The sequence below is a fragment of the Apiospora phragmitis genome (assembly GCF_038363925.1).
Source record: "Apiospora phragmitis strain CBS 135458 chromosome Unknown utg000004l:1.0-3135199.0:1.0-3139288.0, whole genome shotgun sequence".
In the NCBI taxonomy this organism is placed as follows: Eukaryota; Fungi; Ascomycota; class Sordariomycetes; order Amphisphaeriales; family Apiosporaceae; genus Apiospora; species Apiospora phragmitis.
In genome coordinates this window covers 2435877-2448579 of record NW_027117402.1, presented here as the reverse complement: position 1 = coordinate 2448579, position 12703 = coordinate 2435877, and the positions used below count along the sequence as shown (strand labels likewise).

Here is a 12703-nt window from a genome sequence, read left to right as displayed (position 1 = left end):
CTACTCTTGACCGTGACTCATCTTGTAAGCTTGTGTCTTGGCCCATCTAGTCGCATTGCAGATAAGTCATGATATGATTCATGTAATCTAGTATATTTGCCCTCTGTCAAGAAGTTGGCAGTTCGAAACGCCGTTGTTGGGCCTGCCTGGTCTCAGCTTCGTGTACCGGAGGCACATAAGTTCCATCCACCTCGCTGAGAGGGTTGCCTCCAATCTCGGCGCCGTAGGTATTCTTGTCGTTGCTGTCACCATCCGCACCGATGTTGCCCGCCGCCAAGTGCGGGTCTCCTCTCGCCCGCCTCTTCTTCTTCTTCCAAACTCGTACCGCCCACCACGCCCCCGCCACGAAGAGGAGCAGGGCCGCCACCGACCAAGGTGCCTGTCTCGAGCGATTCGTCGCTGGCGCTGGCGTGGGCCTCCGCCGACGCCGTTTGCCAAACAGTCTCAGTTGCTGACGGCGGCAGCGTGCTGCCCGAAGCCAGCGTATTCGGCAGGCTTGACGAAGAGGTGACAGTTGTGCTTGTCGAGCTACTGGTTGGCGTCTCGCTTCCAGTGATGTTGAAGTAGTGCGTAGTGGCTGTATCGCCTCAGTTGGTGGCCAGTAAGTAGTAAACATTGTTGAATGAAGGATCAAGTGTGCCGTATGATACCTTCCATTCATATGCAGAGCTTTGGAGTGACTCTTGATTCTGTGTCAGTCGACTCACTACGTTTAAGATTTCCCAACAGTGAGGTAGAAATGGTATAGTAAGTCCGGGTTGTTGCTTACTTTCAAGACTGACATGAGGACCACCTTGGGCATCAGTGGGATAATTTTCCTGCCACAGTTGCAGTTCAAAGCTCGCTCCGCCATTTAGACTCCGTTCTAGGATGATATTTGTGCCGATGCTATACTGTTTGTTTTTCGAATAGTCCTTGGTTGGGCCTGCGCTCCACGGGCTTAGAAAGCTCCCGGCCTGGACTATGGTAACAAGGAGGGCAGTGATGAAACTCTCCCGGTATACCCTGAATTGTACCAGTTTCATCGCTACAGGACGTGGTTGACTGGCAAAGGCAAAGACCCAGAGATTGTTTGCCAAGGATTGAAGAACTGGAAAACTCGGCGCAGGAAGGGGATAAGAATATTGGCCGGCCAGACTACGCCAAGCGCGCAACAGCAGTGGCTTTGCTTATTCCTGCCTGATTGGGGGGGTTCACAGAGCCTTACATACACAATAACGCCTATCTGGTACTTATGGCTTTTGTGCTCCCACACCATGGTCTACCGGGCGCCACATCAAGCCATAGTGCGAACCCCGTTGTCAGCTGGGGGCTTTTAGCCCCTGTAAGCTAAAAATGAATATCTGTAGGATGACGCAACGTCAAGCAGGCGTGCTACATATCCCTAATAATTTGTTCGGGCATCGTGGCGTACTCGGTGAGTCGAGGGATCCACGCAACCTTTTTCCAGATAGCTTAAGGGGGGGGGGGGGTTGAAGAAATTCGACTCCTGGCGTGCGCGGGAGCCAAAGAGGGGTTCGTTCGATGAGTGGTTCGCTTACTGGCGTATGCGTGGAGACGAGGAGGGGCTCGACTGCTGGCGTACGCGAGGAGTCGAGGTCATACCTCATGTAACACAAACAGTTGGTTCTTTGTTTGCATTGCAGCAACGAGAACGTCCAGAGGTGTATAACGTCTGTCTCAAAGTATTTACTCTGGTATTTTCCTCTGGACTTCCAACTCCTGCACGCCTGAATCATGATATCCCCTGCAAAGGTATTGAAAACAGACGATCCATCTGACATTCAAACTAGGTGGAAGCAAGCCGTGATTCAATATGAAGCCTTCACTGGAAATTCGATATGCATCTCATCTGACACAAAGAACATTAGTGCCTTGTGGGATGAGGTGTCGAAGATGGAAACCCACTTCCGGAATTACCGTCATGATGGATCCAAGATTGCGAGGTTTCGGTCGTCAGTGGCACAGAGTCTAGACCAGATCTCGCAACTAGGCGATGTTGTCGCCCAGGCTACCAAAGCGGTAAGAAGCCAAGTGGAAAAGCTAGATGGCCACGGAACTGATCTTCCCATAGGCCTATCCACCCGCCGAAGCCATATTCGCGGCTATGCGCTATCTCGTCGGGGTGAGGACAAAACCAGAATCTGGCGTAATTGCGACAACGGGTTGACTCAATATAGTCAGCAAATGCCGTTTCTGCAGACTACGACAGGCTAGAGGCATTCTTTGGCGAGCTGCAAGCCGAACTACAAAGCCTGAAGATACTCGAAGGGAAGCTTTCTCGAGTTCCAGAATACGAAAGGGCGTTGACTGGAGTGTTTACATCGGTGTTGGTTCTTTGTGGCATATGTACGCAATATGTCCGAAAACGGCGGAGAGGTAAGTGAGCTTTCTTTATTTTTTCCCCCCTTTCTGTTACGTCCGAGAGAAGCTCATATATTACATTATTAATTCCCCCAGGCAAATGGTCCCAGGCGCTTCGTACAGGCCAAGACGAGGAGCTCAAGCAAGCAACGGTAGAGTTCCACAAGTGGGTGAAACTTGGACAAAACATTATCCTCAAAGCCACGTTGGCCAATTCCTTGGACATTATGTCCATCATGGGCACCACGCAGGAGGATATAAGTAGAAGTCTTGCGATTTCGCAGAGTATGGACAAGAACATTGCATCCGTCCTGGGAGACACTGGGCAGGTGGTCGATTTGTTTGAGCGTGAGTTTCTGTCTCGTCGTATGAATTTTGTCGTTCTCTAAATATCAGCAGGACAAGAAAATAACCAAGAGCGCAATGCCACCCTCAATTGGCTGTCGCAGCTGGACTATCTCGGTAAACATCGAGACACGTTTGCAAAACGCCACGAGCGGACTGGACAGTGGTTATTGGACCACGTACAGTTCAACACATGGTTATCTGCGGACGAGAACTCGGTTCTCTGGTGTCATTGAATCGATAAGTAATCCCTCTCTCGTTACTCGTTTATCAAATCTTTGAGTGCTGAGGACCAAGATAGCCGGATCCGGAAAAACTGTCATGACGGAAGTTTTCTGTACTTGATATTCACACCCAAATAATTATAGATGATATATATCACGTCTGATTCCAATGTCGGCATAGCATATGTCTATTTGCGACTACAGGGAACCTTATACCGAGTCAGAAATGTTCTCGAGTATCATTCTCCAGCTCTCACAGCAAATCAGCCCCTTGCCCTCGGAAGTGAAGAGTTTCTACGCAACTTGGTTGGGAAAGATGTCTTATCCGACCAATGATGCGTATGTTGCACTTATTGCCAGCATCTCCAAGCTCTTCCAGAGGACGTTCGTCTTTGTGGATGCGTTGGTAATTTGCCTACGCCCCGATCAGCTTTCTCGTCATGTGCTAATGAAATCGTAAGGACGAGTGCACCGAAGAAACCAGAGAGGGCTTTATACGCTTACTTGTTGGGTTGAAGCCTTACATCCGTCTCTTCCTTACACCACGGGGGAATGTGGATGTAGGTGCCACTCTTGGAGAACTACGCAGCATTGAGATCGTGGCTGATTCCGCCGATGTGCGGAAGTTCTTGGAGTTCAACGTCGATACAAGTCCTAGATTGTCCCGTCTTCTTCCGGGTAAGCCTGAATTGAGGCAGGAAATCATAGACACTGTACATGAGAAGGCAGATGGCATGTAAGGAGCAGCCGCCTTCTATACCCCTAGCCTGGTTTTCTAACTTCAGCACAGGTTTCTGCTCGCTAGCGTTCCATATTTACTCGATACGCCAACAGTCGTCCATCAGGAACATTCGCATGGCTCTGAGCACCTTGCCGAAAGGAATTGGGGAGTTTTATGAAAAGACAGTCATGTGAATTGAGAGCCAATCGGAACAGAACATAGCCCTGGCAAAGAAAGCGCTCTCGTTCATCTTCTGTTCTAAAAGGACCTTGAGCTCAACCGAGTTACTTGACGCCTTGGCCATTGAAGAAGGCACTTCGGGCATGTACGAAGAAAGTCACCCTCGTCCTGACATCCTCCTCGGCGTCTGTGCAAGACTCGTCACAATCGATCGAAACACCGACGCTATTGGATTTATCCATTATACCCTGCAGGAGTATTTCCAATCACATCGATCCGGCTTACTCCCGAATCCCGAGTACGAGCTGATGAAAGCCTGTCTTACGTACCTGTCATTGGATATATTCGATGAAGGTCCTTGTACCAGCCCTGAGAGTCTAGAACGTCGCCTCGAACAATACTGTTTCTATGGCTACGCCTCGCAGAACTGGGGGTCCCACGTCCAAGATGGCCTGGCTGTCGAGGGTCTAGAGCTTGTCCTAGCCTTCATATGCAGCGAATCGAAGTCGGCATCCTCCCTGCAGGTGCTCTACTCAGGACTTCCTCGCATGGAAGCCCGTTGCGACAGATTCCCTGGTCGGTTAAGCAAACTACATGTTGCCGCATATTGGGGTTTGTGTCAAGTGTTCGCCGCTCTGCAAAATGAGGATGACTATCACGTCGTCAGCCAAGACAGCCAAGGGGCTACTGCCCTGCAATTGGCTGCGCAATACGGTTATGTTCAGTTTCTCCAGAAGCTTTTGCATGGAAACGCTCAGCTTGATTTGCACAATCAAAAAGGCTACACGGCATTGATCTGGGCCGGACGGAACGGCCGCTCAGAAGTGATACGGCCGTTCTTACAGGCTCAGGCGGACGTCCTGGCGGAAGATGTGGAAGGTTGGACTGGGCTATCATCGGCAGGCATAATGAAGCGGCCAAGGTGCTGTTGGACCATTCTGCCCCGGTTTTCGGAGTCGATCGAATAAACAAGGCCCTGATCCTAGCGGCCGAAGCGGGCAACGCCGAAGCCGTGGAGATTTTGCTCGACCGGGGGGCCGAAATCGACTGGACGGACGACCAAGGAAGCTCTGCCCTCGACTTTGCCGTCGCCGAGGGAAAAGAGGAGGTGGTACGTCTTCTCTTGCAACGGGCTGCATGCGGCATCGCTAAATGGGAATGAAGCAATAGTGAAGATGCTCCTGGCAAACGGTGCTGATGCTAATGCCAAGGACCAGGATGGATGGACTCCATTGCATGCTGCCATGATCCGAGAGCATGGCTGTGTGGCCGACTGGCTTGTAGACAAAGTGGCCAGTGGCCAGCAGGTCATGGCCCAAGTCTCACGCTGCTTGAGAGACCCGGACAACAGAGCATGGCTAGCGGAAATAGCAGCCAACAAATAAGAAGGCAGTCTCGTCGTCAGTGGTCTCCGCTCGGTCGTGAACAGCGGCTACCACGAGCGAGTACAAGCGCTCCTGACAGCTGGAGAAGACATCGACGCCGTGGACGGCGTTGGAGGCTCGACTGCTCTGACTCTTGCGACCTGGCTGGGCGATGTCCCCATGGTCAAGCTCTTACTGGAAAATGGAGCGAAGGTAGATCGTCCGGACCACGGCGGAGACACGGCGCTCTATATTGCGGCCAAAGAGGGCTATAGCGAGCTCGTAAAGCTCCTGGTCCACCATGGAGCTCCTATCGACGATACTGCATACGGATGGACTCCACTACTTGTGGCTGTAAAAAAGCGCTGTTCCGATGGCCATGCAGAGGTAGTAGAGGCCCTCATCCATGGCGGAGCCAATGTGAGGGCGACAGACTATCATGGAAGAACGGCTCTGCACTCGGCTGCGAAGTACAAAGATACGGCCTTGGCGCGGGATCTGATACGCCGAGGGGCTTCGGTGGATGCCCAGGATCAATGGGGAGTGACACCGCTGATCCGCGCTATAGCCGGCGAACACGGCAGCAAAGCAGATCGCATGACGGATTTGCTTCTACAAAACCAGGCCAATGTCAATATCGAGACGTTCGAAGGGGTACCGCGCCGTTCATGTGGCTGCCTTCGCCGGAAATACGCCCCTGTTGAGTCGACTGCTGGATGCCGGGGCGGATCTGGAAGCACGAGTGGACAAGCTGGGGCTCACTCCACTGGACATTGCCCAGCTGATGGATTTACATGGCGCCGTAGAGTTTCTGCGGCGAAGGGGCTGCGTACCCAGCGAGGCGACTCAGGGGGCCCTGGTCCGGCGCGCGGCAGGTGAACGATTGGCGGCTGACAAGGAGAAGGGCGAACACGGATGTATCGATATAGATGCGGCACCGAACGGACTGACCTTCTGCAAGCAGCTATGCGAGGTGGTTCTCGACGACAACGCCGACGATGAGCAAAGCCATGATGATTTGCTCCAGCCATGCGCTGCGATGGAGAAGCTGACGTTGGGCCACTCTTGACCGTAAATGTCATGGGGTGACATTGCAGAGGAAGCTTGTCGGAAAGGTTCCTGTTGCGGAGCAAGTTCTGGAATAACTGATGAGACGACTGCTACTGACAAGATCTCTGCACGACTGTAGATAGCGTCTGTCAAAATTCGCATTTCAACATGGCCTTAGGTAGTTTTGTACCCAGGAACAGATCAGTTTGAGGGAAATGATAGGCTCCAATACTACCTCGAGCACCTCGAGAATCGACTCCCTTGTCAGCAAAGAACGAAGTCTACAATACTGGGAAAATGTCGATGCCAGCGACAATGGTATGCTTGGCGGTGTTCCTGCCGTGTAGCAATAGTCTAGGTACGAATGCTAAAACAGCGGCTCGGGCCGAAAAACAGCATCGGCAGAGTCACACATATGCTTCTCCGCGGCCTGGCCATACACACCGACGTGATTGAACCTGTGACCAAGTTCAACGACAAGCTACGGGGAAATAGTGGTGTACGGCATATCTTCAACGTGGGCCTCGAGGCATGGTCACCACCTCCCGAAGGAGTACGGCATGATCTGATTTGGATTCAGTGTTGTGTCGGCTACCTCACCGATGAGCAACTGGTGGCCTTTTTGAAGCGATGCGGGCAAGCCTTGAGTCCCGAGGTCGGGGTCATCGTTCTGAAAGATAACATCAGCACGAGTAGCTCCGACCTTTTCGACGCCACAGACAGTGGCCTGACCAGGGAAGATGGCAAGTTTAGACAACTACTTGGTATTCACCCAAGCTGGCTTCCGGATCACCAAAACCGACCTACAAAAGGGGTTACCCCGCGTTTCCTCCAGGAGACTTCTGTCCGTCCGGATGTATGCGTTAAAGCCACTGGTCGGTGTAAACCCCACAACTGAATAACAGGCTTGTCGAAATCTAGCATTTCTCTCGATCCCTGATGCAGGGGACTGATCCTTTTCTTCCCGAGATTGATTTGTTCGTGAGATGGGCCACCTCCAGACACCTATTCACTACTACTTCCCCTCACTGTGCTGCTCCTATCCAGAATCATGCTACTCGGATTATTGGCTATAACTCTCGAGAATCGATGCCCGTGCTTTCTTCTACGTGTCTGATCAGACGAGCACGAATCTCACTTCAAGGGCTGCGGCGAGCATAATCCCCAGTCATGTAAGTCCTATTCTCAGCTGCATTATCTTCGGTTTGCCACAGGGATCTGCCATCTCAGCCCTCTTCGAAGAAACGGGAAATGTGACGTTGGAGTACGGTTATCGAGACAGAACCTACGTTACTACCCGTAGCTAAAGAGTCATAAAGGCCGAGGCTATGTAGTTAGGAATTGTGTAGTAAATGTCCACATTAGACTGTACTATCTTCTGGCCGATGCGTAGGAGGCACAGCGAGCTCTGGCCTCTTATAGGAGATAGGATCCACGGAACAAGAAATATGGGAAATGCGGTTCTACTACGAACATAAAAAGCTATACGTGCAGCGCCCATGAGGTTCTGGTTCCCGGTTATCTATTCGTGTGGTATGCCGTTGGGCTGTTCGTTATCCTGGATGTTGGCTGTTCCCTGGCGGCGCTCCTGGGGTTCGGGAGCTGGTCACGTTCGTGGTCTGATAGAGAATACACCTTTTTCGCTAATATTACCAGGAAGTATAAAAGACCACGCAGAAGAATTTCTTCTTCGAATGCATGTTTGAGCAAAGATTCATGGTTGGTGCCACCATGGCGACTTCGTCGACTTCATTGTTAGGTCTAAAGGTCGTCTTATCAGCTGCAACTCGCCAGATCGCAGTTCATTGTCACTCTTTCTCTCGCCTTTATGGGTTTCCTTATTCCTCCTTTTCTTACATTCCGGGTCCTCGACACCGGCGGGAGTTATATAACCCAGTCTCCCACCAGGTCTCTCTCCTAGGAACCTCATCACTAACGCTCATTACAGCAATTTCTTAGGGTTTATTTCCTTTCTATATTCACTTACTAATAACTAATTTTCGTTTATTAACGAATACTTTCACTGCGTATTTTATATACACAACCAAACAAACAAAACCAAACAAACAAAACCAAACAAACAAAACCAAACAAACAAAAACCAAACAAACAAAAACCAAACCAAACACATAAAAAAACAACACAGCAATCATTTACGCCACAACCATCATCAACCTCCTCACCGTCAGCCTGGCCGGCCTGGCGGCCGCGGCCCCCGCCCCGCCGCCCAAGATCGTCAACCCGACCCGGACGCAGTGCAACGTGCACGGCGCGTTCCTGTTCGACAACTACATGGTCAGGGCGAGAACTTCCACCCCGAGATCGTCGGCAGCTGGGGCGAGCACCTGCGCAACCAGCTGCACGGCTGCGGCGGCACCCTGACGGGCTGGACGTTCGACTACCACACCCGCACCGGCGACGACTGGTGGGACTGGGTCGCCGAGTTCAACCTGCCCTACGCCCAGCGCAAGTGCGCCGGCCACGCTATCCAGGCCGTCGGCGGCGGCGGCGCGAAGGATGCCAAGTGCGAGTAGAGCTTGCTGGTCGGTCAGTCACAACCAATATCAGGCAAAGCAATCGATTCTCTCATGTCAAGGAAGGATGGCTGGATCCCCCGCTTGGTCGGAAAATAGTGCAATACAGGGTTTTGTACGATCTATTGTTAAAGGATTTTCAGGTCTGGCTTTAGGAGTTACTATTGAATTATAACTTTCTTTTTTCAACAAATGTTTCTGGCGTGAATTCTTCCCAAGGTACTAATGACTACTTGAAAGGATGGAAACAAGAAGTGTCTCAGTAGGAATTGTGAACGACACCCAGCACCGCCCATAGACTTGTTGTGGTAATCATATACGTTCTTAATTATTCTTTTTAGATGTAATTCTACTTATTATTCTTCATCAACGTCGTCGTTTTCGTTTTCGAAATCGTTCTTTTTGGAGCATAGTGATAACACAGCCACCAAGCCGCCATCCTCTCGCATTACGGGCGACCAATCAGACGGCCTCCTCCACCTCGATCTCCGCCGAGTCGATAGTCCTGTTGGTCCTCCGGGCAAAGTTCAAGGTGGTGTCCCAGACCCAGCCCTCGAGCGAGCACAGGACGACGGCGCCCATGGCGAGGCTCATGACGCCGAAGACCCAGCCCATGACGGCCCAGCCGAAGGCGGCCTTCATGGCGCCCGCGAGGACGGGCCCGAGCAGGTTGCCGATGGCGAAGGCGGCGTTGTGGACGCCGTAGGCCCGGGCCGTCGCGCCTTTCGGTCCGTAGGCGCCCGGGTTCTCGCGCTCGGCCAGCTCGACGACGGTGCCGACCTCCTTGAGCAGGGGCGGGCCCGACAGGCCCGTGCCGATGCCGACGAGGCTGAGCAGCACGCACAGCAGGGCCTGCTTGCCGATCTGGGGCCCCTCGGCGAGGCCCAGCAGGATGAAGGAAGGGCCGGCCAGGGCGAAGCCCAGCGTGCACAGGATGCGGGGCGAGTTGCGGACCCGGTCCATGATGTAGCCGCAGATAGGGCTCACGATAATCCCGGGAGGTAGAAGCCGAGGAAGATGAGGCCCGCGCCGATGACGGCCCAGTGGTACGTCTGCTCGACGAAGATGGGCAGGACGCTGTCGAAGGCCGTCTCGAAGCTGCCGACGACCAGCCAGCCCGTGAAGGCGGCCAGGAGCCGCGGGTTCAGCATGAGGCGGCGGAAGCTGACGCCGGCGGGGCGCGAATCGGTAGTAGTAGATCTGGTGAACGACAGCAGCTTCGGCTTGCCGGTGTTGGGGCTTCCGTCGTCCTCGCTGCTGTCGCTGCTGCTCGTCTCGATCTTGCCGCTGCTGTTGTTGCTGTTGCTGTTGTGGTCTCCATCGCCGTCGGAGGCCTCGGTAGACGCCACCGCGGTAGAAGAGTCCCCCTCCGAATCCGAGTCCGAATCGGACCCGGACGACGACGAGCCCGACGAGGACGCCAGCGGCTGCTTGCGGTCCGGCTGCGGGCGGTCCAGGATGACGAGCAGGCCGAGCAAGATGTCGAAGGCGATGAAGGCGTACGCGAAGATGAAGACGGCCATCTCGCCGCCGGCGTTGAAGAGGACGCCGGCGAGGGCGGGGCCGATGAACCCCCCGGCGTCGAGGGACGCGGCCACCCAGCCCATGGCACCGCCGGCCTCCTCGGTGCCGAAGGCGTCGAACAGGATGGCGAACCCGACGCTCGAGACGCAGGCCGACGAGAAGCCCTGGAAGAGGCGGCCGAGGACCAGGAGGCCGAGGCTGTTGCCGACGTGCAGCAGCACGGTGGAGGCGGCCAGGGAGAGATAGCCGAGGAGGAGAGGGATCTTTCGGCTCTTCGCCTTGTCGGCAAACCAGCCGAAGATGGCTTTCGGGGAGGGTTAGCGTTCCTTTTCCATCAAGATAGTAGTAGATCGGTGAAGAGACTTACGAGAGCCGATGAACACGGCACCCCCATATACGCCGACAAGTACCGAGTTCCACAATTGGACTGTAAACATCAGTCAGTCATGTTCCCGCCAATGTTTCATGAAAGTGGGTTGTGAGCGTGACTCACTCTCAGCGTCGTCGACCAGGCCGACGCGACTTTTCAGCAGATTCGGCAGGAACGGCACAATGAGGCCAAAGAACATGCTATCCTGCGGCGGAGCGTCAGTATAAAGGAGATTCGGAACGGACGGCACCGTAGCGACGTCACCAGCCAGCGGGAAGCGGGCGAGTTGTTTGGAACTAACCGTCAGGGCCGCCAAGTTGACGACCATCGAGATGAACCAGGAGGCCGATCGGATCCTCACCAAACGCCATCTTGGACTACTATCTTCACTGTTTCGGTCCGACTCGGACGAACCTATTTGGAGCATGCCGAGAGAGAATTATTGCAATTGAAACAATTAAGATTTGAAAGAGAGACTTGGGTGAGAAAAGAAGAATTGCTAAGGAAACGCCGAGACATCGGAGGTGTTTTGTATATAGGGGCTATGCTGTCGTCGCCGAGCGGAGGTGCTGCTTCTTGGTATTTTCTTGGTAGTGTCTTGGTAGTATCAAAAGGGGCCGGATGGCGTCTTGGTAAAGGAGGAGTGTTGACGATGCCGAGAAATCCAACTGACTCTTGTTGTTCCGTTCTATGTTTAAGCTTTCCGCGTTCTGTAGGAAACTCGTTCGTACGGGCTCGAAGCTAGCCAAGCAGGCCAAGAGTTGTGGAATGCGGGTGGAAGTAAGTGTACGACGACGTAGTAAAAGGGGATCTGGTGGAGTAACAATATCGGAACCAGTGTTGGGGCTTGGGAGAGATCGCAATCCCAAAAGCTTTATACGGCGCAGCTGAGATCGAAAGATGCGAACGAGGATGAGTAGGCCGATCAAGGGCCTCCAGGGCCTCCAGAGTCTCCCGGTTTTCCGAACGGGCCATTTTGGGTTCAATCATTAGTCGTAAGGGCACTCCCGTCCATCGCTACTAGCCTGGCCCTCCATAACCTGGGCTCCGTGGGATGGGACGAAGAACAACAACAACAAAAAAAGGTCTTGTGTCCTGGGCCGTTAGAGTTAGTTCCCTGTGCCCTTATTTCCTGCGTTTGAAGCCGGGGATGCGTTTTGGCGGTGCGACGCAGCGGTTTACTCTAATTTAGTGCGGCTTCGATTTGAGATCGAAGAAGAAACGGGTTGTACCCTGGTGTCATCTAAGGTTTGTTGCTACGGTAAGCTACGCGGCCATCCCATGTCGCAGCCAGCTGAGCTAGAGCTGCAGCCTGTAGGCCAAGTGATTTGACAGGCTAGACTGAATCGTTCTTCCACTGAACACCATCCCATCGACTCAGGTGCGCGCGCGGGGGTGGTGCTTTGAGGCTCTTCTGTTCTTTTCGGACTAATTCTCCCATCTCTGACGGTTTTTCTTCGATGTGACACTGTGACAGAGTCTCAGAGTGGTGACGATGAAGGACAGGACGTCGGAGGCAGAGGTCAAAAGAGAGCTCAAATCTTCGACGACTGTAACAGCATTAACCAGAACCCCGACCCGGACCCCGGACCCCGGCCGCGGCTTGGCGCAACTCCGGACGATCTGGCGCACGCTACTGTCGTAAGCAATAGACTTAACGGATTCAAAGTTTTCCTCGTTTCCGCTTGGCAGCCTTGCGACTGCATGCGTCGCGCCTTGGCTGGCTAAGAAGCTTTTCAAGACGCCTGTTCGTGGCATGTTCGTGGCCTAGTTGGTCGTGCCTTTGCGATCCCCCCTACGAGGGCAATAAGCGCCCCGCTGTAGCGCCGATTCAAATACAGCACGAGATGCGCGGCACGGTGAGTCTTCTGGATGCTCTTTGTCATTGCTGTTTTTCTTTTCACCCGGGTGGCTGTTTGCCTATTGCCGCCCATTCTAATACATGAACGCGCAACCTCACATGGAGCATTGGTGTGGCAAACCCAGCCTCTCCCAGTAGCCTGATCTGGAGTAAATCTTGGCTCTAC

At 53.4% G+C, this 12703-nt stretch overlaps 7 protein-coding genes across 7 annotated transcripts; 4 read left to right on the top strand and 3 right to left on the bottom strand.

Moving 5' to 3' along the window:
- Nucleotides 1-245: 245 nt before the first annotated feature.
- PG994_003885 (uncharacterized protein) lies at nucleotides 246-1258 on the bottom strand (the record flags this gene model as incomplete). The annotated part of the gene is made up of 3 exons (XM_066855294.1): nucleotides 246-577; nucleotides 770-1005; nucleotides 1212-1258. 3 exons carry the CDS (start codon nucleotides 1256-1258, stop codon nucleotides 246-248), a joined length of 615 nt encoding a protein of 204 aa, XP_066719572.1.
- Nucleotides 1259-1896: 638 nt separating this feature from the next.
- On the top strand, nucleotides 1897-6267 carry PG994_003884 (uncharacterized protein; the record flags this gene model as incomplete). The annotated part of the gene is made up of 12 exons (XM_066855293.1): nucleotides 1897-2022; nucleotides 2075-2125; nucleotides 2181-2349; nucleotides 2461-2712; nucleotides 2764-2935; nucleotides 3138-3339; nucleotides 3395-3611; nucleotides 3877-4558; nucleotides 4615-4945; nucleotides 5010-5097; nucleotides 5224-5852; nucleotides 5980-6267. 12 exons carry the CDS (start codon nucleotides 1897-1899, stop codon nucleotides 6265-6267), a joined length of 3207 nt encoding a protein of 1068 aa, XP_066719571.1.
- A 196-nt stretch (nucleotides 6268-6463) lies between these two features.
- Nucleotides 6464-7146, top strand: PG994_003883 (Bctae1; the record flags this gene model as incomplete). The annotated part of the gene is made up of 2 exons (XM_066855292.1): nucleotides 6464-6589; nucleotides 6625-7146. 2 exons carry the CDS (start codon nucleotides 6464-6466, stop codon nucleotides 7144-7146), a joined length of 648 nt encoding a protein of 215 aa, XP_066719570.1.
- Nucleotides 7147-7979: 833 nt separating this feature from the next.
- On the top strand, nucleotides 7980-8782 carry PG994_003882 (uncharacterized protein; the record flags this gene model as incomplete). The annotated part of the gene is made up of 2 exons (XM_066855291.1): nucleotides 7980-8018; nucleotides 8438-8782. 2 exons carry the CDS (start codon nucleotides 7980-7982, stop codon nucleotides 8780-8782), a joined length of 384 nt encoding a protein of 127 aa, XP_066719569.1.
- A 462-nt stretch (nucleotides 8783-9244) lies between these two features.
- Nucleotides 9245-9745, bottom strand: PG994_003881 (uncharacterized protein; the record flags this gene model as incomplete). The annotated part of the gene is made up of 1 exon (XM_066855290.1): nucleotides 9245-9745. The coding sequence occupies one exon, from the start codon at nucleotides 9743-9745 to the stop codon at nucleotides 9245-9247; it is 501 nt and encodes a 166-aa protein (XP_066719568.1).
- Nucleotides 9746-9765: 20 nt separating this feature from the next.
- PG994_003880 (Major facilitator superfamily domain- general substrate transporter) lies at nucleotides 9766-11004 on the bottom strand (the record flags this gene model as incomplete). Its single annotated transcript, XM_066855289.1, has 3 exons — nucleotides 9766-10610; nucleotides 10674-10733; nucleotides 10800-11004. The coding sequence occupies 3 exons, from the start codon at nucleotides 11002-11004 to the stop codon at nucleotides 9766-9768; spliced, it is 1110 nt and encodes a 369-aa protein (XP_066719567.1).
- A 1167-nt stretch (nucleotides 11005-12171) lies between these two features.
- On the top strand, nucleotides 12172-12447 carry PG994_003879 (uncharacterized protein; the record flags this gene model as incomplete). The annotated part of the gene is made up of 2 exons (XM_066855288.1): nucleotides 12172-12317; nucleotides 12369-12447. 2 exons carry the CDS (start codon nucleotides 12172-12174, stop codon nucleotides 12445-12447), a joined length of 225 nt encoding a protein of 74 aa, XP_066719566.1.
- Nucleotides 12448-12703: the final 256 nt, after the last annotated feature.